Consider the following 20,263-nt stretch of genomic DNA (forward strand, 5'->3'; position numbering starts at 1 on the left):
GAATGGATTGATTAGTAGGGGTTGCTTTGCAACGCTCTATAGCTACCTAGCTATTAGTTTTTAAACACTCAATTTAAACATGTTTTAAACTTACTGATCCATGGGAATCTCTTTGTCTCCCCTTCGGAACTCATCTTAGCAATGTCTTCGCGAGCCTTGCAGAATAACTCGCCGATGTCTTTATCTGTTGCATTTTTCGGATTGTTCTGCTTAGTGTTGGCATTAGGGCCAAGGTTCCCCTCGTCCGACTTTAATGAAGATGTAGGATCGGGCGAAGATATCTACGACTTTTAGAGTTAGGTAGTAAAAGACATCTAGTTATTGTATTTTCTAAAACTCTCAAGTTGGTTCGAGCAAGTTTTGAATATATAAACTACTGTAAGGTTTGCTTAATCGTGTCTTATGACTGAAGAAAATGATTGAGTATAATGACGTGTAACTTTATAAACTATGGTGCTGATTCTGATAGCAACTTGTTCGCAAATTCATTCCATGACTTTCCTAGATTGAGAGACCTCAAACGGCTTTCAGTGGAAGCATCATATCTATTACGGATAAAGACCAGGATCACCAAGGCTCGTTGGAATCCATATATTGCTCGAAAGCAAACAGCTGTATGACCTGTAAACGAAACTTATAGATGATCTACTATAAACAAGGTTGCTAGAAATTCCTACATCCACATTCACATCGCTCCCTTTCGACTATACCTCTATTAATACGTAAAACGTCGACTTGCGGGTGGACCCTAGAGCACGCGCGGAGGCGGCCCACTTCATGTGCGCTATACCTGATCCCTATCCCAACCCAAGACAGCCAAGACGAACTAGACATGCTTCCGCTTGCTCGGCGCCTGCCCTAGCCGGCCCCGTCACGCCATGCTCGAGCCCTATTCGGCCGAAAAGCTATGCCCCTCATATGATGCTAACGATAACAGAAGGACCCGGCACTCGAGGCCAAGAGATCATCAGTCATACAATCTCACTTTCATGGTCGGATGCCAGTTACCTATCCAAGAACCAGGTCGTCGTACCGATGACGAAAAAGAGACGGTCACATATCGCATATGCAACCCCATCTTGCGTCGCGTAAGTCATCGGACGACTTTCTGGCCCACCTGTGAAACCTGGAGAAGGCATACAAAGAGAGGGTTAAACTCAAGGTGATGAATATTTTTCCATTCAAATCATGTCGATCGATCATCATCATCATCGTAATGTTAAGCCCTAGCCTGAAAAGAAAAAGAAAAAAGACTTGGGTACTCTGCAATCGCTATCCAATGTCATCCAGTTATCGGTGGTATCAAACGAGTTCCTATCCTTAAATCCCGCTGCCGATACAAAAATCCATGCCAAAGTATAATACCGGGTAATCAAAAACCTAGTTTGTAAGATTTTCTTTTTAAAAAAGGAGCACAGAAGAAGTCATTATCTTTCATCATCCGAAGATCGCCACCGGCAGGGATTGTCCCTATCATAGACCAAACATGATCGTCCCAGCGGCTTGCTCAGCGTCAGCTGGTGCCCTATCGAATTCGACTTAGCTGTTGTCGACCTATTTCTAAGGAGTATGGTGGCTAGCTGTTCCTTTCTCCGGATCACCATCTTCGCTGGCAGAGCCTTCGCGCCCATGGAGTCCATGTTCTAGAGCTTTGCTAACATTCTCCCGTCCTGCTGCTTCTACCGCGTCGGCATCGTGACCGACGTCCATCTTCCTGTTCAGATGCTCGGGGCCTAGGAGTGTCAGGAGAATCACGTATGCGTACACGCATCCCATGAAGATAGAGATGACGATGCCGTAGTTGTATCGCTTCGTAGTGCCCTTGGGCGCGAGGGGGAAGCGCTCGCCGATGGTGGCCTCGATGGTCGAACTAGCGGACGAGACGAGATTTCCAAGTTGATAACTGGTACCTACAACAAAGGTTCGGAACGCGCCGGGCGACAGTTCCATTAGATGCACGGGAATGACGCCCCAGGCTCCCTGGACGCAAAACTGCTCGAAGAAGGCAGCGGCGATAATCCTCTCGTTGGACACGAAGCCGTACGGGTACAGCAGGGCGCCGCCGATAACGCACATGACCAAAATGCTAAGACGTCGGCCGAAGATTTGCGAACAGAAACCGACGACAGCACCTCCGGACATAGCGCCTAGGTTCGCAACTACCTGGGTGACGGTGACTTGGTTGGAGTTGAAGTTGAACTGGTTCTTCAACATAGTCGGGTACAGGTCTTGGGAGCCATGAGACATGAAGTTAAAGCCGGCCATAAGGAGGACCAAGTACGTGAGAAGCAGCCAATGGTGCTTAAGCGCAACCTTTCCTTCTTTTATGAATGTCTTCCCGACGCCCCCGTTCGCGCGTCGCATTTCTTGGTGCTGCTCGTACGTGTCGGTCTCCGGCAGAATGAGACGCCAGAGAATGAAGATGACGGGAGGACCGGCACCGAACCAGAATAACGGACGCCAGCCATGAGACGTAGTATCGACTAAACCACGCGCGAAAGCTGTAGCAAGCAGGTAACCGAAAGCGTAGCCCTGCTGAAGAATACCGCTCATTAAACCTCTCGATTCGTCGGGCAAATCTTCGAGAGCCGTTGCGGCGGCGTTTCCATAAAGACCGCCCATTGCGATTCCGAAGAGGGCTCGGCATGCGAGGAATTGACCGTACGTTTGACAGAATCCGGTTCCCTAATGCAACAGGTCAGCGATCCATACCAAAATGGCCCACACTCGGGCATTAAGCGAGCGAAAAGGATGGGACTGGAAACAGAAGATCGGGATTCGCGAAGCTTTTTGCTAACACTGCGCCAAGTGCTGCCAAGATATGGGAGAGAAACACCACGCGACGAGGTCACTTCAGCGGTCTTGGGGTGGATCTCCGATTAATGCAGGCGATGTGATGAACAATGTAATCGACGTTTCGACGTTATGACTTACTAATTCAAGCGCAATGAAGAGAAGATTATTGACAATGAATGGCCATTTTCGACCGTACCGATCTGCTGCGACGCCGAAGAGGATGGAACCGAGGGACCGGAACATTAGAACGAGCGTTATTCCCCAAGTGATGTCCGTGTTAGACTTGTTGAACGTCTCGCCTAATTGATCAACCGTCAGAGAGACGGTGAAGAAATCGAAAGCATCCCAAGTCTAGGTCGAACACGGTCAGCAGCGAGAACACAAAAGTCTGCGCATTCAGAGAGAAAAATCATCAAGACATACCCAGGCCCAAAATGCGACAAAAAAGAAAGCCCATTGACGACGAGTCAGCATCCTAACCAAGCGAATGGGGTTAGGTGCTTTGGCCATGGGAGGCTTCAGAGAAGTGATTCGCGTAGCGAGATACTCTCTGACCGACATGCCATGATGCGGAGGATAAAAGTTGGAGTCATCTTCAAATGCTGTCAATGCCATTGCTACTGTTTAGCTATTTGCTTAGCTATATCGGCAAGCTTTAAGGTAACCAAGGAGACTTCTGTCTGTATGGTGGTTTCGTTTATCCAAGGGAAAACACACACACACACAAAGAACAAAGTCGCGAGGGGCCCGGTCGTATTTAAACGACTCCAGGAGGGAGGGGATGGAAGGAAGGAAGGAATATAGTAGAACAAAATACGACCACGATATTAAGAGGGAAAGGCGGCCAACGGGTTATTATAATGTGGTGGTCGAGCTAGTGACCATTCCAGTACAATGACAATACTTTGGTCATGACCCCAAAACCTAGGTAGATATCTCTTGAATATGCGGGTGCGGAGGAAAGGAATTGGATCCTGGGAGTTGCCGGGATTAGGTACGTGAGTTCTAGGGATGATGATTGGATACCTAAGATACTTTGATGCTAACGTTATGGATGGTTAGCTCTGTCATGAGAGCAAAGAAGAGGAGGGAAACATAGAGTAAAAGGCCACTCCACCAGCGCCACACGAACTCAACTGGCTTAGCTCAGTAAACGTGCCCAAGTACATACTAGTTATCACATTATCTTCTCTGGCAATGAATTCTTTCATACCTACATAACTAAGCACTAGACGGAAAGAACAAAGATTACCAACTATCGTATAACCTCGTTTAGCTTTCACCAAGCAAACCGAAGATCGGCCACTCTTGTGTGAATACTATACATAACACAAGAAGCTATGATATAAACGTTACTTCCAAAGAGGAGGAAGCAAGGGGTACCGGTAGCCTATCAAATATTGATGAGTAAAGTCGGATTCCCCGCGAACTGCCAACTTCTGAGCCCCAGCAACCCCAGCGACCCCAGCTGCCCAGCTGGCCTAGTGCCTTAGCTGCCCTGGCTGCCCTAGCTGCCCCAGCCACGAGCTTCTTGGGGTTGTGTTTCTAGGTATGTGTCAGTTCATTTTGCCCCAGTTCCTAAATTTCTCCAACTCTTACGGTAGATCTACATATCCTTACCAAGTACTACATATGTACTGTAGCTTATTATTTTCCTCTGTATGCTTGGTGCTTTGGTGATCTACTGCAAGGCGGCGCGTTATCATGCAGTTACATCACTTAGAAGCCCATGGATGGCAAATATGCCCATGGATACCATGCCGAAATAAGCCAAAGCCGAAGGTCAGCCGCACCAAGAATTTTTAGCGGCTTAGCGGGGCAAGGAAACCCTTGACAGCTCTCAAGGGACAGACAGAAAGTGGCTTGGGTTGTCGGGCTAGTTAGCGAAGTTTAGAATAGAAGCTTGGTAAAAACATTAGGAACTGGCACCATCTTCCCCTCAAATCGTCCCCTCATTCCCCCACACTGGACAGGTGAGACAGCGAAGACTTGGGCAGCCTACGCGGTCTGTGATATTAAAAATGGGGTAAAATTAAGTCCTATATCCGGGTTGAACATGAAAAGCACACCTCTACATATCCAATCTTTCCAAAACATTCAACGCGAAAAATAAAGTAAGATAAAATCAATAAAACTAAAGTCGTTTAATTACAACACCTAGACCTGCCAAGACGCCTTATCACGAGCAAGCTTTGACTCATTACTAGCAGCCGTCGTTCCGTTGCTCGGTTGCTTGGTATAAGCAGGAACATTCTACACTAATCGCAGATAATTCGGTACTTCGATATAGGCTTAGCTTCCGAAGTTGAAAGAAGTGAGGATTATACCGGCGGGTTTGACCAGCTCGGGCAGATGGCCCGATACAAGTCGGGTCGAGCCATGACAATGCCAATGTCTCGGTTAGCGTGACATTTTCGTTTGAAAGGAACATCTACATAAGAAGAGCTCATCATACGTTGATTCTAGATCTTAGGGATACGATTAACCCGTCGGGCCTAATTCTCGTTGGTCGACAATATTCGAGGCTATCGTAGAATTCCGCCTCCACCCCTGTCATGAAACCGCAATACAACATCGCGCTGTGCGACATGCAAGGTGCGCTTATTGACAGTTGCATTAAGCGTATAGTATCTAAATCGGATGTAACTGAAGACGAAGAAATTTTCTATAAAAAATAAAAAATAAAATTTTGGGAAGTACAAGCTGAATTTTTAAGCCTTCAAGAATATGGTCTGGACCGCACACCTAAGACACGAGTGTTTTCACATTCGTAACATCGACGACATAAAAGTCAATAAATTGTCAAATGAGTCTCATTCTTTCCCACCCGCTACGTATCAACCCTAACGTAAGAGATAAGGCAATGCCTCATGCTGTGACCATAGATACTGAATAGTCGCATTAGAAACAGGTCTCAGTCGCTGGCACTGCTTGCGGCGAGATATAGTACGACCTCTGCGCGTCACTTATCTCAGCACACGCAGTATCTAGGGCCATTCGGATATATTTCCTTAATCCCGTACGTATGCATTTGCGATATCCATAAGAAAAGGTCTAGATGGATGAGTAACGAGGTCCCCAGCGTACGGGAAGATTCTGGTTTCTACGCATCGGGATATCTTCGCATTTGCGTCGGCCCATTCCGGGGTCTTTATGTAATCAAACTCTAATTACCCCTATTTTTTATGAGAGTCAGGGACACATGCGTTTAAAAAGTCATTATTGCATACCACATACATTGTGTAAGCCAGCTTTCTCAATTCGTTCACCAATTTGTGTCTCGCCTTCACTTTCACCCTCACGCAAACCATATCCGAGAATCAGAGCCGAAATCGAAAGATCTCTTCGGAGCTTCTCACGATAGGTAAAATCGGGTGGATACCTATCATTGAAACCCTGGGTATGAAAAAATATGAGCATACATACACCGCTGTCCCCATGGTCAGCATGGTCAGCATGGTCGAAAGTCAACATATCAAGGCGGGTTGATTATCTTATTATCTTATATGCCAAGAGCCTAGGTACGCGAACTAGTTATGTAAGTAAGGACGTGATGACGAATGTAGAAAACAGCTATTTCTCACATCTCCTTACTATTATAGTTAGGCCATCACCAGTTCTATGGAGAGCCAAGAAGACCGTCGCCAGCTACCCAGCTAACCCCCTTACCTCCCAAGACTTCCAAGACTTCCAAGACTTGCTGACCTCCTCCGCAATGGGAATGAGGAGAAGAAGACGCGGGGACCCCGCGTATACCCGTCAAGGATTCCGGAGATTCAGAGGCTCATTGGTCTTTCGTGTTACACATGGCAAGTTCCTTTGTTAGTCATGCTGAAGAAATCCTTTTCTGGTTGGCTGTTTCTTGCCGGCTTGATCAGGTCGGCGTATCTGCTAGGATCGGTAGACAATGAAACGAGCAGAATCTCGGCCTCGGCCCATCATTCCGCATATCTTTCGCTGCCGTTGCCCAGTGCACAAATTACATAAGCGTCGAATAGATGCTGTATTTTTCAGTAGCTAACTCATAAAAGCTTGGTCAAAGCTTGCTGTACGCCAGGGCGGTCGGCTGCTGAAAGGGAACTTTTCACAGTGCCAGGCCTTTCTGTGTTGCACTGTTTTATCCACGAGGCCTTCGTATGTAGGGCATTTACATAAAGCACGACGGCTTCCCACTACCAGCCTCTTTCAACTCCTGCTGTATTTACCCATTCCAAGACTCAAGCTACCTCAGGAGATCGACAATGGCTGGCGGCGTCAAGAAACCAGTCAACATCTTCAGGCTCAAGAATCTAGGCGAGCCTAAGAATGTCTTCAATTGGCGGCTATGGTTTGCCGTCATCTCATTCGGCCTCCTAGGCGCTGCCCGTGGTGTAGATGAAGGTCTCATCTCGGGCTCCTTCAGCTCCAAGGATTTCCAGCGGTACATTAACTTTTCTTCCTACAGCAAGGTCGAGCAGACGAACATCAAGGCGAATGTGTCGGCGATGGTACAGATAGGTTCGGTAGGCGGCGCGCTCTTCGCTTTCGTCATTTGCGATCGTATCGGCAGAATCTGGGCTACTCGCCAATTGTGCCTCCTTTGGATCTTGGGGATCGCCATCTTCATGGGAAATGGTGGTAATCTCGGAGCCGTATACGCCGGTCGTTTCATCGCCGGCCTCGGCGTAGGACAGACGCCTGTCGTCGGTCCTGTTTATGGTATGTGTCTTTATTTTATCACGTCAAGAATATGAGCTAACACTTTTGCAGTATGTTATAACAGAATTTTAACCGATATTCTGAGGTTTTATGCGGGTTACTGACATATGGTAGATCGCCGAGATCGCGCCAGCTTCTATCCGAGGTCTCTGCACCTGTATCTTCACGGGCTTCGTTTACGTCGGTATTGTCCTCGCGTACTTTACCAACTATGGGGCTCAAGTCAACCTCGGCGACACTACTCACGTTCGATGGGCAAGTTTATCTCGGCCAATTCATATCGTGAAACCCGTGTAACTAACCATGATGGCCCCTTAGCTCGCGCCGACGAGTCTGCACATCATTTTTGCCGGTCTCATCTTCATCTTGACATTCTTCCAGTATGAGTCGCCACGCTTCCTCGTCAAACAAGGCAAATACCAGAAAGCAGCCGAGAACATGGCTCACATCCGCCACTTGCCTGTCGACGACGCGTATGTTATTTCAGAGATTAGCGCCATCCGGGACGCGCACGAAGAGGAACTAGAAGCTACCATGGGCACGAGCTGGTACGGTGTGCTCAAGGAAATGTTCTTGATCCCAAGTAACCTGTACCGCCTCTACCTCAGCGCGATGGTGCAATTCCTATCTCAGTGGTCCGGTGCGGGATCTATCACGCTATATGCTAATGACTGTCCGTTGTCTCTCTCCTCTCTCTCCTCTCTCTCCTCTCTCGCCATACATTTGAACTTTCCTCATTCCACTTTTTACTAATTTAATATAATAGTCTTCGACCTTCTCGGCATAACAGGCCAGAACGAGTCCCTGCTCGTCACGGGTATATTCGGCATCGTCAAGTTCGTCGCGGCGCTTATCTGCGCCCTCTTCCTTGTCGACGTCATCGGCCGCAAGCGTGCCTTGCTTCTCGGCATCACGCTGCAGGCCATCTCCATGGTCTACGTGGCGGGGTTCCTGACAGCCGTACCAGAACTGGGAGTTGACGACAGCTACATACTTCCGCAGGCCGAGAGGAACGCTAGCCGCGGTGCTATCGCGATGATCTACATCTCCGGTTGCGGCTGGGCCCTTGGCTGGAATTCGATGCAGTACTTGCTCACGGCCGAGCTCTTCCCTCTGCGGATCCGCGCCCTGTCCACGTCGATCGTGATGACGCTTCACTTTGCAAACCAGTACGGTAACTCGCGCGCTGTTCCTAACATGCTGCTTCCCACGAGTCAGGGTGGCATCTCGCCCGAGGGAACGTTTTGGTTCTTCGGTGCCGTCACCGTGCTAGGCGGTCTATGGGTCTGGTTCTTCGTGCCCGAGACTGCGGGCCGATCTTTGGAATCGATGGACCGCCTATTCGAGCTGCCGTGGTACAAGATTGGACGACGCGGGAACGAAGATGCTGACCGTAAGGACGAGGCCTACAACGAGAAGGAGGCGGCGGCAGTGGAGGTAGATCACGTTGACGTAGTTGGCGAGGAGAGACCAAAGGGGGATATTCGTGTTTAAGGCTGTCTAGCCCTAATTCTTACCTGGTCCTACTAGGGACATTGTGTAGCTTAGGAATTAGACTGTTAGCAGAGTAAAACTTGGTCTAATTAATGAAGTTACCAGCCCCCTAGAATTAGGTAACGAGATAACTGTTCTGATAAAAAGCTAAAGCACCATGAGAACCCCTTTTTCTCCTTTTAATCTCCTAGAACTCCTCCAATAATATTACGTTGCAGCAAGTACTGGAACTGTAACTCGATATTGCACCTTCACTTCAGACTCAAGATAAAGATCGTCAATCGCTGTTCTAAGGCCCCCCTTTAACCGCTTCTACCAAGCATAAACACCTCCCCAGACGTATCACTCGTCATATATAAGCGTCCTACCGTGTCGAAAACTAAACCGACTGGTCGCGCGCAGGTGGACGACGAACACTTTCCTTCATCGGGCGGGTAGAAGATATCGAAATATCCAGCGTTGCTGTTAGCCGGCGCCACAGGCTCATAACCGCCTTGAGTAATACGGGTGAACGGTACCGCGACTAACTTGTATCCCACAGGCGGATTGCGGTCCCAGCTACCGTGGAACGTGACGAACATGTTCTCGTACCTGGGCATATCGAACTTGGCATCAAGCGGTGCTGTATGCGCTTCAAATACGAGACGCGGCGGCCTCGCCAAGGAGGCGCATGTTGTATCGTTGAAGGTATTATTTGGCGCCAGGGCGAACTGTTGACCCACGCCAACTTCGTGCATGGTGGTGCCGTCGACAATAGCTGGGTCAGGGCGCCAGACCGCGAAACAGGCAGGATAACCATACCAGGCATTGTTAGGGGTCGCTATATCACCGAGAAAGTTCAGTTTTTCTGCTGGATTGTCCATGTGAATGTCCGTGGTTACGCCGTTAACTTCGCGCATGAGCTGGTCGGCGCTATTTTCTACACTCCAGAGCCTACACATGAAAATTGTCAGGTTCTTTCTTAGTTTCCCTAGGTATCCAAGTAGGGAGATAGATATTCTGAAACGAGAGCAAGAAGGGCACATTTGACGTACATGTTATTTCCGTCAAAGGCCAGTCCGACGTCGTTTCGCAGCCCGTATCCCGCGTTCCAGCCATCTTTAGCGTAGTCATACCCCCCATTGGGCACTTTCATGATATCAAATACCTTGACGATTGACCGCGCTGTTGCTGGATTTATAGTCGCATAATCTAAGTTGCTATTCGAACCACGAGAGACAACTAGCAAATCCGGGCGAGTAGGCGGGATAATCAATGTTCTCGAGACGTGGTCTTCGTTAGCCATTCCTGTGATTATGGTAACTGGCGAACCGCTCGTATTGCCGCTTTTCGGATCGTACGTCCATCTAAACACGGTAGCCGCTGAACTGGCGTACAATGCGCCTCCATCACTTCCCATGTAGATACCATGGTTCAAGGCGGGCATGGATATGAGAACGCGCGACGACGTGATGCAACCATTGGTGTCGACCGTGTGTTGGCTGATTCCCATGCCCTCTTCCACGATAAGGAGGCGACCCTCGCCATCTAAGGCCAATCCGCGAGGAGAATGCAACCCGTCTGCTACTTTGGCTGCCTTCCAATCTTTGGCGAGCTCAAACGGGTAATGGGGAGATGGAATGCCTGGGCATGATTGCGGAATAGTAAATCCGCCCACTACGATATCTCTTATGTTAGGGGTTCATATATTGGTTAACAGATCAATGTCTTTCCATAAACCTACCAGTGATGAACAGCGCTGCCGCTATGCTGGCAATGCGAATCAACCACATTTTGGTCGAGTCGGTTGCAGCAGGTATCGATCTTGTTAAGCGTTTCGACTTTTTGTATTAGCTTGCAGAATCGCAATACAAGATTTGAAACTAGGTAGATGGGTGCCTGAGATAGATTAGTTTGTTGAAGAAAGCACTGTTACCCAGTTTCATGATACCTCATATGTGGGTAGTAGATACCTCTGATAGGGGTACGACAATGTGAAACCTCGAACTGAACCTAACGCCGTACATCTGACGCAACGAGACACAGGAAAGAGATAGTTTTTTACGGCAATGAATCAATAACATTGATCTATTTATTTAATACTACCTAAGTGGGCACAAATAGGGGTACTGCATCATGGATCCTCATTAGACATTCTCATGAGTCAGGACACAAATTGCAACTCAATACGGACTATTAACATTTGCCAAGCTAAATTTTACATTCAGCATATTGAACATTGTATCGATATCGATCCTGTACTTTATTTCGCGTAGTATGCTAAAAGAGCGTATGCTTGTGATCGGCAAGCTGACGACAATACGGCTAAGCACAGAGCAGTTTCAAACAATATACACCTTTCAAGATAATAACCCAAATCCATCCCGTAGTATGATATCCCACAAGTGTTATTATAAGTTTTCTTGCGGTAGATCAGTAGGGTTTCTGGCCGACGATGTTTCCCGGGGGAGAATATCTTCCAACGGTGTAAACACCACCTTTCGCGTCCTTCGCCGAACCCATGCCTAGCTTTGTGGTCGACTTCCACATGCACTGGGCTGGAGAGGGTAGATAAGTTAGAACAAGGGAAATCTCAAAAAAATTAGCTGGAAGACGACTTACTGTAATGACCATAAGATCCGAAGTCACCCTGCCCAATCGGCTCCCCGTGGTAGTTCTTCTCTTCGTCTAACCACATGTTTGCAGCCTGAGCCAAAGGTGTGTTTGAACTAGAAGCCCTAGATATCACCTACGTTAGAGTTATTTCTCATCTTAACTACATAGAATATCGTCTTACCACGCAAGGTTCTCTCCCTGGTTAGGGCGTTGATCACCGGAAGAGTGTTCCAATTTACCTATCTGTGCGAGATGCTTGGCGTAGTCCTCGGCGTTCTTAGCAAGCTGGTTATCCCAGGCTAGGGGTTGGAGACCTTTCGCCTTCCTCTTGTTGTTATGAACGTCGAGAGCCTTCTGTTGGTCACCGCTCAGAGCTGCAGACGCGGTGAGCTCATTCTTGCCGTTCACAGCAAGCTCGGCGGCCTGGAAAACAGCATCGTTGGTCTCATGAGATACGGGGCTTCCAGTTTTGGCATCACCCTCAGGGACAGAAGCTGCAGAAAATGCTTTTTCGGAGACATTTGCTTTTCCAGGCACCTTCATGGGCTGCTGGCTAACATATAGTTTACCCAGCTCCGTGAAGTTACCATTCGCGTCCATGAGCTGGGCGGCCGGGCTCACAAAGTTATCCGCAACCTTGCGTTGGAAGTCGAAGAGACCGTACTCGAAGACCCAGTCTTGATTATCCATCCAATTGCAGACCTGAACGGTGAAAGATAGGACATTCTGGTAGTTGCGATCAATGGATGCAATTTCGGTCACCATCTTGGAATGCGTCAGTTACCAACTTCAAGATATAATCACATCTACTTACGACTTTATGTTTGGGCCACTTGTTGTGCATGTTCTCGATGTACTTGATGGCATCATTGGCGTTGGTCGAGTAGTAGTGCAAGCAGAGGAAGTCGGGAGGGTCGTTTGACACGAGTGACATAAAACTTTCGATCCATTTGATACCATTATCGTCCTGTGGAATAATCAGTCTTGATAGAGTCAACATGAGATGTTGAATGTGCTTACAGAAGCAACCGCTGGAGAACCGAGTTTCTTTCCCTTGTTCTTTCTCAGGGGTAACATCTGCTTGTACCAAATATCCTTTGCCTGCTCCGGAGTTATGCCAGCACGCTCAGGCTCGTTGAAAAAGAGTATGATCGGGTACTTAGAATTTTCTATCGTTGCCCAATCGTTGCCAGATGTACTCTGAAGAACGCGAACCATAGGCCTGAACGGCACTCGGTCCTTGAGCTCCGGGGGAACCCATGCGTTCCAGTTTATGACAGAGGCGACTGGGCTGTTGCCACCGAAGGGGACTTGGTTGATCTTGTCGGGAACACCTGGATTTCCTGGACCAGCTGAATTTGTCCAGTCCCAGAGGATCTGACGCTTTTTGATAACCATCTTAAATATTGATGCAAAGCCTGCTATGAAGATAAGGGGTTTAAAGTAGTAGTGTAGTTTGATTTATATGAATATTGACGATTGTTATGGTGTTGAGAAGCAGATATAAAGGGGCTCTTATACGTATTTATATAAAGCTGTCGTTGAATCGAAAGTGTGACGGCATCAACATGCTGCAAGAGCGGCTTAGGGGTCGGGCTGAGGTGAGGCGGCCCTCCGCCTCATGCTGACAATAGCTCATGTGCCGGCTTTACCTAGGTGAATGGTTGCACTGGTTAACTAGTTAGGCAAGCTCTCCCGGCATTCTGTATATCATATGATTAGAAATAATTGATGGTTAGGTCGTAGACTCGACCTTTGCTTCTGACTTAGGTAAGTTCTGGTCTCCCTTCGTCAGTATCGATTTGTCGTTGAAATACGGTAATCGTTGACTCAATAGGACTCAATATTGGCTTACCTATTCCCGATCATGAGGACTGGGGGCTATATCCCCTGTTATTTCAAGGGCTTATTATTTTTGGCTGCATAATTCTTGGGGTCAGCTCGTAAATATCGCCAGTCAACCAACCAGTATTGGAGAGCTAACATAATACTTGGCATAGCAGCTTCTCACACCTCATCATGTAAACGCTAAGTTAGAAGGCAATATCTGACGCAGGGATATTCCCGAACAGAATTTGGCTGCGGTTTTTTTTTTTTTTCTCTTTTTTCACCTCTCGCCTCTGACTACTCTCTAAGGAGACATAGCTATGCGAAGTCAGTCATCTGAGTGTAACCTCGTCGGAATGTCTACCAGAGGGAGTTGTTGGTTGATTATGACATCAGAGTCTAGTCCTCACCAAGAATCCTTTGCGGCAAAGTATTGTATTTCTGACCTCTTCGCCGCATTATTGGACCCCATGACGACCTAGGCATGGTGGAGATTCTCGTGATGGTTTGAATCTGAATAGGACTTTGTGTCCTGTATGTCTTGCGAAATATTGGTGGTGGCTAAGTTCGCTCAGCTCAACATGCGGGTGACATCGTAAAATCTCATTTGGATTGTATCACCAGAAGAGAAGTAATATTGCAGGTGTTCCATATTCTCTTTCATCAAGACAAATGTACGTAGAGAATAAGACGAGAGATTCGTAGCTGTAGAAATATAAAATGCCCTAGATTTCCTTCCATTTTCACAGCCATACATCCATAGCATCAAGTCAGCAACTATCTGCCTACCTACCTACATATACAAACAATTCTAGCGAATATGCATTATCTTAAGATTCACAACAGGTCTAACCACTCTCAGACCTTTCAATGTCATGGATACAATGCTAATAAGGATCTAACTATCAATGCGAATGGCCAAGCCAGTATCGAAGCCGCTGATGGCACCTCAGGAGCCATCATTGCTGTACACGAAGGCATAATTGGCGAGCAATGTGAGATCACCAAGCATGGCTACCAGGGCAACGATGTCATCGATATTAGCAACATCTGTGGCGCTGGTGGCAACATGACTTGCCAACAGGTCGGCGATCCTGCTGGAAAGTATAAAGGTCTCGAGAACTTCATGCAAGCTTGCAATCAGGCTTATCACAAGCTTCCTCAAGACAAGAAGAACCAACTCAACGGCCACGTCTTCCTCGATGGCAAGGGAAATGTTAAGCGTATCGGTCCACCGAAGGACTATCAACCTCTAGAGGAGTTCGTAAGAACCTTTGCGAACGGTCGAACGTACATCGGTGTGGGTGCTTGGTGAGTTGACTTATACACTCTGCTTAGATCCCCAACGATTCTAATATTACTCCAAGGGGGCCGAGTGGTGGTAACCCAGCAGACAATGCACAGAGCAAAGCCGGTAATGGTAGCAAGGATATCTTGATCATCTACAGCGTAAGACCCAGGTTAATTATGGATATATGTATCGTCGCCTCTTGCTAACGCTTCTCAGGACGGAAATGCTGCACCAGATCCATCCAAGCCGTTCACTGGCCAAGAAGCGACGCTTGCAGCTGCCTCAGGAGCAAGTAATGGGGTATCAGGCGGCAACATCAAGATGATGGCTGCCGCTGCTCCTGCGCTCGGCCCAGGCATCCAACTGACCAACAAATCTCCTCGGAAGAACACGTACTTTTTCTACGATAACTACTGGAACGGCAATGGCGAGGCTGGCGCTAATTTCGACCACCCGCTAAAAAATGTTGAAGTCGGCCCCAACCAGACTATTCATGTGCCGCTTGAACTTGGCTTCAAAGGCCGCGTTCAGCGTGGAGACCAGCAGCCGGCTACCTGGGGCGAGTTTCAGGTCAAGGCATCCAACGACGGAGGAGCTCATGGCGATATCTCGCTAGAGCAAGGGTGTGATGGTGCGGCTACTGTCGCCTCGACAGATGGTTCCAACGTGTCTAACGGGTTTGAAAAAGATATTGTCAAAGATGCACCGGCAGCAGCGGTGGAGAAAAAGCCCAACGGCGAGAAGGCCCTTGCGAGTACCGAGGGTAATTGGAAAGGACCCGGTAACCAAGCCGCCGTCGACTGGGAGTATAAGGAGATTGGTCACGGCAAAGCGTACATCAAGGGAGGGACCGGGGTTCCCGACGTGGCTAGCAAGAACAACTGTCTTCATTTTACCTTTTACGTACCTTAGGTATATGTAAAAGTGTTTGCCTCTATATTTTGACGATAGTCTGGATTAAGGTGAAGAGCTGCGGTTGGGAGGTTCGAGTAATTTTCTATATAGGTAGTTGTAGGATACATTCGTTAAATCATTCTAAAGCTGCATGGAACTCACTTGAATATCATGGAGAGCGGAAGCCTTGGCTTATGCCCTACTTGACCTGCTTACACGGATCAACATCTTGCCTGGTAAACTCAAAAAGGGGGTGATAGGGAAAGGAGAACGAAGAGAAAATGGAACGTTCGCCAATTTCTTTCAAGACGGAAACTACTTTGGCATTATTTAAAATTATTATCTTGATGCCTCTAAGTCTTATTAGGCATATGAGTAAATGTCCTATTAGTAGACCAACTAGGCCGGTCATAAATGTTCAATATTCTCTTTCTGAACTATGATAATCTCTGTAAATTGGGGTAAGAATGTTTCTATCATAATAACATTCCCATGGGATATTTGCCAGCTCACACATTCCTATCCTCACCTCTTTTCACCCTGTCGCAGAGCTCGAGGAGAATATGGCCAGCCCATTCAAAATCTTGAATATCGAGGTAAACTTGGGCACTTATTCTGGCCCATAAGCGATCATTATGCCTGAACAACGGGATGAACGTCTTATAGTCAGACATCATTGTTTCCATCATCCATCCTGAAGCCCGGATACTATCTTCAGGTCCTAAAGGCAGAGCAACGTTGGTGGTTGCACATTTGGACATTGAGTTCGACTTATTATCCAGAACCCACGTCCCGAGAATGGATGCTGTCTTTTTACCTCCCTCCCTCGCTAGTGTCTGGATATATTCTATTATCTTGGCTTCGCCTCCGAGGACTCGATGTCGCCATTCTATGGTGTCTTTTACGCAAAGATATGCGCTCGTGTCTAGAGTGCCCACAAACTGAAAGTTATTGACGAAGTTAGACCCATTATGCTTCGGCAGCGGGTTGAACCGCTTTCCAGATTTGGGGATATATCCATGAGAAGTCGGGAGCGACGACTTGATCATCGCCTGATTTCGCTCAGGGACGTAAAGGACGGCGCAGCTCCTAGGCACGAAAAGCCACTTATGACAGTTCGAAACAAAGAAATCAGGATCGAGTCCCTTTAGATCGATGTCGATCATTCCAACCCCTTGAGCCCCATCGATGAGACTTAGGATTCCGGTTTCTCTACAGATTTTGGTGATCTGCTCGAAGGGTAAACGAACAGACGGGAGACTGGATATTGTATCGAAGAGGCAAAGTCTCGCACGTTTCCCGGATTTGGTAGAAGCTTCTATCGCATCTTTGAGGGCAGCGATGACTTCTTCATCCTCGAGTGGATATGTTAACCGTACTTCACGTGCTGAGATACGGCTATGGCTTGAATCTACTAGGTAGTCAATAGTATTCCCGCACGCTCCGTATATAGTGCTGAAGTAAAGAATCTCGTCCTTCTCGTCATCGTTCCAGTCAATATTCCGCAGGACTGTGTTCACTCCAACAGTAGCGTTTGGAACAAGCACGACCGTGTCAGTAGGTGCATTGAGTAGTTTTGCCACAGCTTCCCGGGACTCGTTCAGAATATCGGGAGCTTCATAGCGAATGAATTGATCGGGCCTTGCTTCAGCGAGATCCTGAAACCAGCAGAGCTTTTTTCTAATCTCCCGAGGGCTTGCTCCAAAAGACCCTATTGTTGATTAGGAACATGATTACGCTCACAGAAAAGGGGCACATTACCATGATTCAAGTTACGACAACTTGGGTCGAAGTCGAAATGTTGAAGCATTCGCTGGCCAAATACCGGCGAAGTGTTTTCTCTCATTCCTACGACATCGCTCCCTATCGTGGATGGGGCCGAAGTCTCGGTATGGGAGCTCATTCTAGGATCGTAACAGGCTGGCAAGCTGCAAGTTCTTTTCGAAAAGGGATTATGGACATTACAATCCTGCTAAAGATCCAAGATATGAAGACTTGGTGTTTCCTTATATGTTTTACTCCCTAACCACAGCTAGCGCAATTAACTACTAGTACGCTCCACGGGATCGTGTCCGTTAGCCGTATCGGAAATAGTAGACCCCACACTGACACGCACGGAAGGGCGCGAGAAAGACATCTAGTATGTCACGTCGTATTCCGATATCGAATAATTCCAAGCCGGTCGCGGATGATTACCCAAGTAATTTGGAGTCACAAATCGCACGTAGAAATTCAACTTTAGCTAAGAGCATTTGATTCTACTAATAAGTGACACTACTTAATCAGGTATGTAGGTGTCTAATGTTCAACAACGTATTTAATAGAAAAGATTAAGAGGATTGTATTGATATTACTTGCTTGCTAGTTGCTCTTTATATGGGTATAGTTCGCTGTGCATCTATGTGACTTAGTCATCACGTCAAATAGGGGGCTGCTCGCCCCTGAATTATGTATTTTACCCCCTGCCCCTTTTCCCCTTCCACCTTCACACTTGGGGAAGGCTTAAGCTAAACCAACCAATACATTTCTACTAATTAACTATTTCGATCTCACTGTCCACCTCAAGCAACCATAAATTCATTTTCTCATATTTATTGTCAGTCTTAAGAAAAGAATACTAGGTCGCCATGGGGCTCACTGCGAGGTTCAGGATATGGGAAAATATTCTAAGGGATAAATGTTAACGTAAGTTGTCAGGGCTTATTACATAACATCGACAGCATCCTTAGTTGAAAGCATTGGTATTGAATACGGTATATACCTAGGTAGGCAGGTATATGTGAACAAATCTTTTGAGCATCCTTTTTCTCAACCGACACTATCTACCAGTATACCTGATTCTAAGTCTCGTATGTTCTCCACTAAGAGACACATCAGCTAAAACTAACACATGATCGTTTGTATATTATGCCCACAGTGTTGTTAGTGGTTCTTCCCCGCTCGGCACTGCTGCCGGCGATTGATATGGTTGATTCCCGTGGATGGAGCTATTGCGGGGAGAAAACAACGCCAAGTCATATGTAGGTAGGCAGTTATAAGACCGGGGATATTAGCCAATAATCATCCAGGCTACTTCACTTCACATTTGTGTCCTGGGGAGTTTTCATTTCACTGAATTTATTTCGAAATCAAGACAGCTTGGGGAATTAAGGATTTATACCCAATCTAAATTTGTGCAAGATGGCAGACCAAGCAAAGCCGCGAATTATCCTAGGCCTCATGGTTATTGGACCCGAGGGAAGTCCGGGAGCACGTATGACAAGTCTTGATGACTTCAAACAGGCTCTCGACATCTTCCAAGATCGCGGGTATAATGAGCTTGACACAGCACGTGTGTATATCGGTGGGGAGCAGGAGTCATTCACGAGAAAAGCTGGTTGGAAGGAGAGAGGCTTAAGCATGGGCACGAAAATATGGCCGCTTCCCGTAGGGTCTCACGCACCAGGGCCGTTGAAAGAGACTTTCGAGACCAGTTTGAAAGAGCTTGGGACCGACTCGGTAGACGTACGTATCTGATCGAAGAATAGAATTATTCCCACGATCAAAAGGTGCCTGGACGACGAGACTGACACGATTATAGATCCTCTACCTTCACTCTCCGGTAACGAAACCCCTTGCGTAAAATTGCAAAGAATAGGTATTGTGGATTATGAAGCACAAACTCCGCACTAACCAGGCAATCCTTTACGTAGGACCGCTCAGTTCCATTCTCAACTACACTCGCAGCGATAAACGAGCTGCATAAAGCGGGAAAGTTCTCCAGACTTGGCCTAAGCAACTATACCTCTTTCGAGGTCGCCGAAATCGTCATGACGTGCCAGCACAACGGTTGGGTACGCCCCACAGTCTACCAAGCGATCTACAACTGTTTGTTTAGAACGATTGAAGCCGAGCTGATCCCGACGTGCCGCCGGTACGGCATCGCCGTCGACGCCTACAGCCCAACGGGAGGTGGCTTCCTGCTAGGCAAAATAACGACCAAAGATGACGACCCGAAGGAAGGGAGATTCGCTGCTGGTCCATTTCAACACCTGACGCGTGGACGATACTTTCGAGACGGCATCATTGAAGGCGCACGCCTGATTCGTGAAGCGGCTGAATCACGGGGCCTAAGTCCACTCGAGTTAGCCGTGCGTTGGTTAGTACACCATTCACAGTTACAAGTCAAAGGTGGGCACGACGGGATCGTGATCGGCTTCTCCAACTTGCAACAGTTAAGGGATAATCTCGACTACCTTGAAAAAGGGCCACTAGATAAAGAGATACTTGCAGTGTTAGAAAAGGCTTGGCAGCTGTCTAAAGGGGATATGGAGGCGTATTGGCAATTCCCAATGGAGTACGCCTATGATACCAAAGAAGTGCTTTTTGGGCCGGAGCGCAGTCAGTGAACATGGGGTCTGTCACCGATCTTCTAACAATGAATTGGATAGAAGCTCTAGAAAAGTACCAGAGAGAAAAACTGGAAGTTTCAATTGGCGTAGGTCTGTTTAATAGAAACCCGCCATGACCCGTTGGGCCAGCATCGGGATGAATTCGTGTCGTTCGACTAAGAGTTGACCGACGATAACTAGCCGAAATGTCAAAATAGCCCTATATGATGACCCGGGAATGGTAATGTGGGAAACTCGGCGGGCTACCATGTTGTTAGTGAAATGAGCAGCCGCGTAT

General features: G+C 47.5%; 7 protein-coding genes across 7 annotated transcripts; 3 read left to right on the forward strand and 4 right to left on the reverse strand.

The window, feature by feature from the left end:
• Nucleotides 1-1,326: 1,326 nt before the first annotated feature.
• F4807DRAFT_244461 (MFS general substrate transporter) lies at nt 1,327-4,149 on the reverse strand. Its single transcript, XM_047994324.1, has 4 exons — nt 4,010-4,149; nt 3,220-3,838; nt 2,935-3,147; nt 1,327-2,685 (listed from the first exon to the last, which is right to left on the reverse strand). Exons 2-4 carry the CDS (start codon nt 3,409-3,411, stop codon nt 1,561-1,563), a joined length of 1,530 nt encoding a protein of 509 aa, XP_047850598.1. The 5' UTR covers nt 3,412-3,838; nt 4,010-4,149; the 3' UTR covers nt 1,327-1,560.
• Nucleotides 4,150-7,037: 2,888 nt separating this feature from the next.
• On the forward strand, nt 7,038-8,988 carry F4807DRAFT_453673 (putative MFS quinate transporter; the record flags this gene model as incomplete). Its single annotated transcript, XM_048000492.1, has 4 exons — nt 7,038-7,487; nt 7,609-7,749; nt 7,813-8,167; nt 8,261-8,988. The coding sequence occupies 4 exons, from the start codon at nt 7,038-7,040 to the stop codon at nt 8,986-8,988; spliced, it is 1,674 nt and encodes a 557-aa protein (XP_047850599.1).
• A 302-nt stretch (nt 8,989-9,290) lies between these two features.
• Nucleotides 9,291-10,760, reverse strand: F4807DRAFT_470490 (uncharacterized protein; the record flags this gene model as incomplete). The annotated part of the gene is made up of 3 exons (XM_048002822.1): nt 9,291-9,921; nt 10,023-10,644; nt 10,712-10,760. 3 exons carry the CDS (start codon nt 10,758-10,760, stop codon nt 9,291-9,293), a joined length of 1,302 nt encoding a protein of 433 aa, XP_047850600.1.
• Nucleotides 10,761-11,400: 640 nt separating this feature from the next.
• On the reverse strand, nt 11,401-12,981 carry F4807DRAFT_464091 (glycoside hydrolase family 128 protein; the record flags this gene model as incomplete). Its single annotated transcript, XM_048002072.1, has 5 exons — nt 11,401-11,525; nt 11,590-11,705; nt 11,765-12,348; nt 12,398-12,550; nt 12,604-12,981. 5 exons carry the CDS (start codon nt 12,979-12,981, stop codon nt 11,401-11,403), a joined length of 1,356 nt encoding a protein of 451 aa, XP_047850601.1.
• A 1,249-nt stretch (nt 12,982-14,230) lies between these two features.
• F4807DRAFT_470495 (uncharacterized protein) lies at nt 14,231-15,613 on the forward strand (the record flags this gene model as incomplete). The annotated part of the gene is made up of 3 exons (XM_048002823.1): nt 14,231-14,721; nt 14,778-14,859; nt 14,918-15,613. 3 exons carry the CDS (start codon nt 14,231-14,233, stop codon nt 15,611-15,613), a joined length of 1,269 nt encoding a protein of 422 aa, XP_047850602.1.
• Nucleotides 15,614-15,982: 369 nt separating this feature from the next.
• Nucleotides 15,983-17,688, reverse strand: F4807DRAFT_440697 (PLP-dependent transferase). The gene is made up of 2 exons (XM_047999324.1): nt 17,357-17,688; nt 15,983-17,306 (listed from the first exon to the last, which is right to left on the reverse strand). Exons 1-2 carry the CDS (start codon nt 17,496-17,498, stop codon nt 16,105-16,107), a joined length of 1,344 nt encoding a protein of 447 aa, XP_047850603.1. The 5' UTR covers nt 17,499-17,688; the 3' UTR covers nt 15,983-16,104.
• Nucleotides 17,689-18,775: 1,087 nt separating this feature from the next.
• On the forward strand, nt 18,776-19,983 carry F4807DRAFT_464094 (Aldo/keto reductase; the record flags this gene model as incomplete). The annotated part of the gene is made up of 3 exons (XM_048002073.1): nt 18,776-19,099; nt 19,176-19,196; nt 19,288-19,983. 3 exons carry the CDS (start codon nt 18,776-18,778, stop codon nt 19,981-19,983), a joined length of 1,041 nt encoding a protein of 346 aa, XP_047850604.1.
• Between the last annotated feature and the right edge of the window lie 280 nt (nt 19,984-20,263).

The sequence above is a fragment of the Annulohypoxylon truncatum genome (genome assembly GCF_022578515.1).
Source record: "Annulohypoxylon truncatum strain CBS 140777 unplaced genomic scaffold F4807scaffold_37, whole genome shotgun sequence".
Lineage (NCBI taxonomy): Eukaryota > Fungi > Ascomycota > Sordariomycetes > Xylariales > Hypoxylaceae > Annulohypoxylon > Annulohypoxylon truncatum.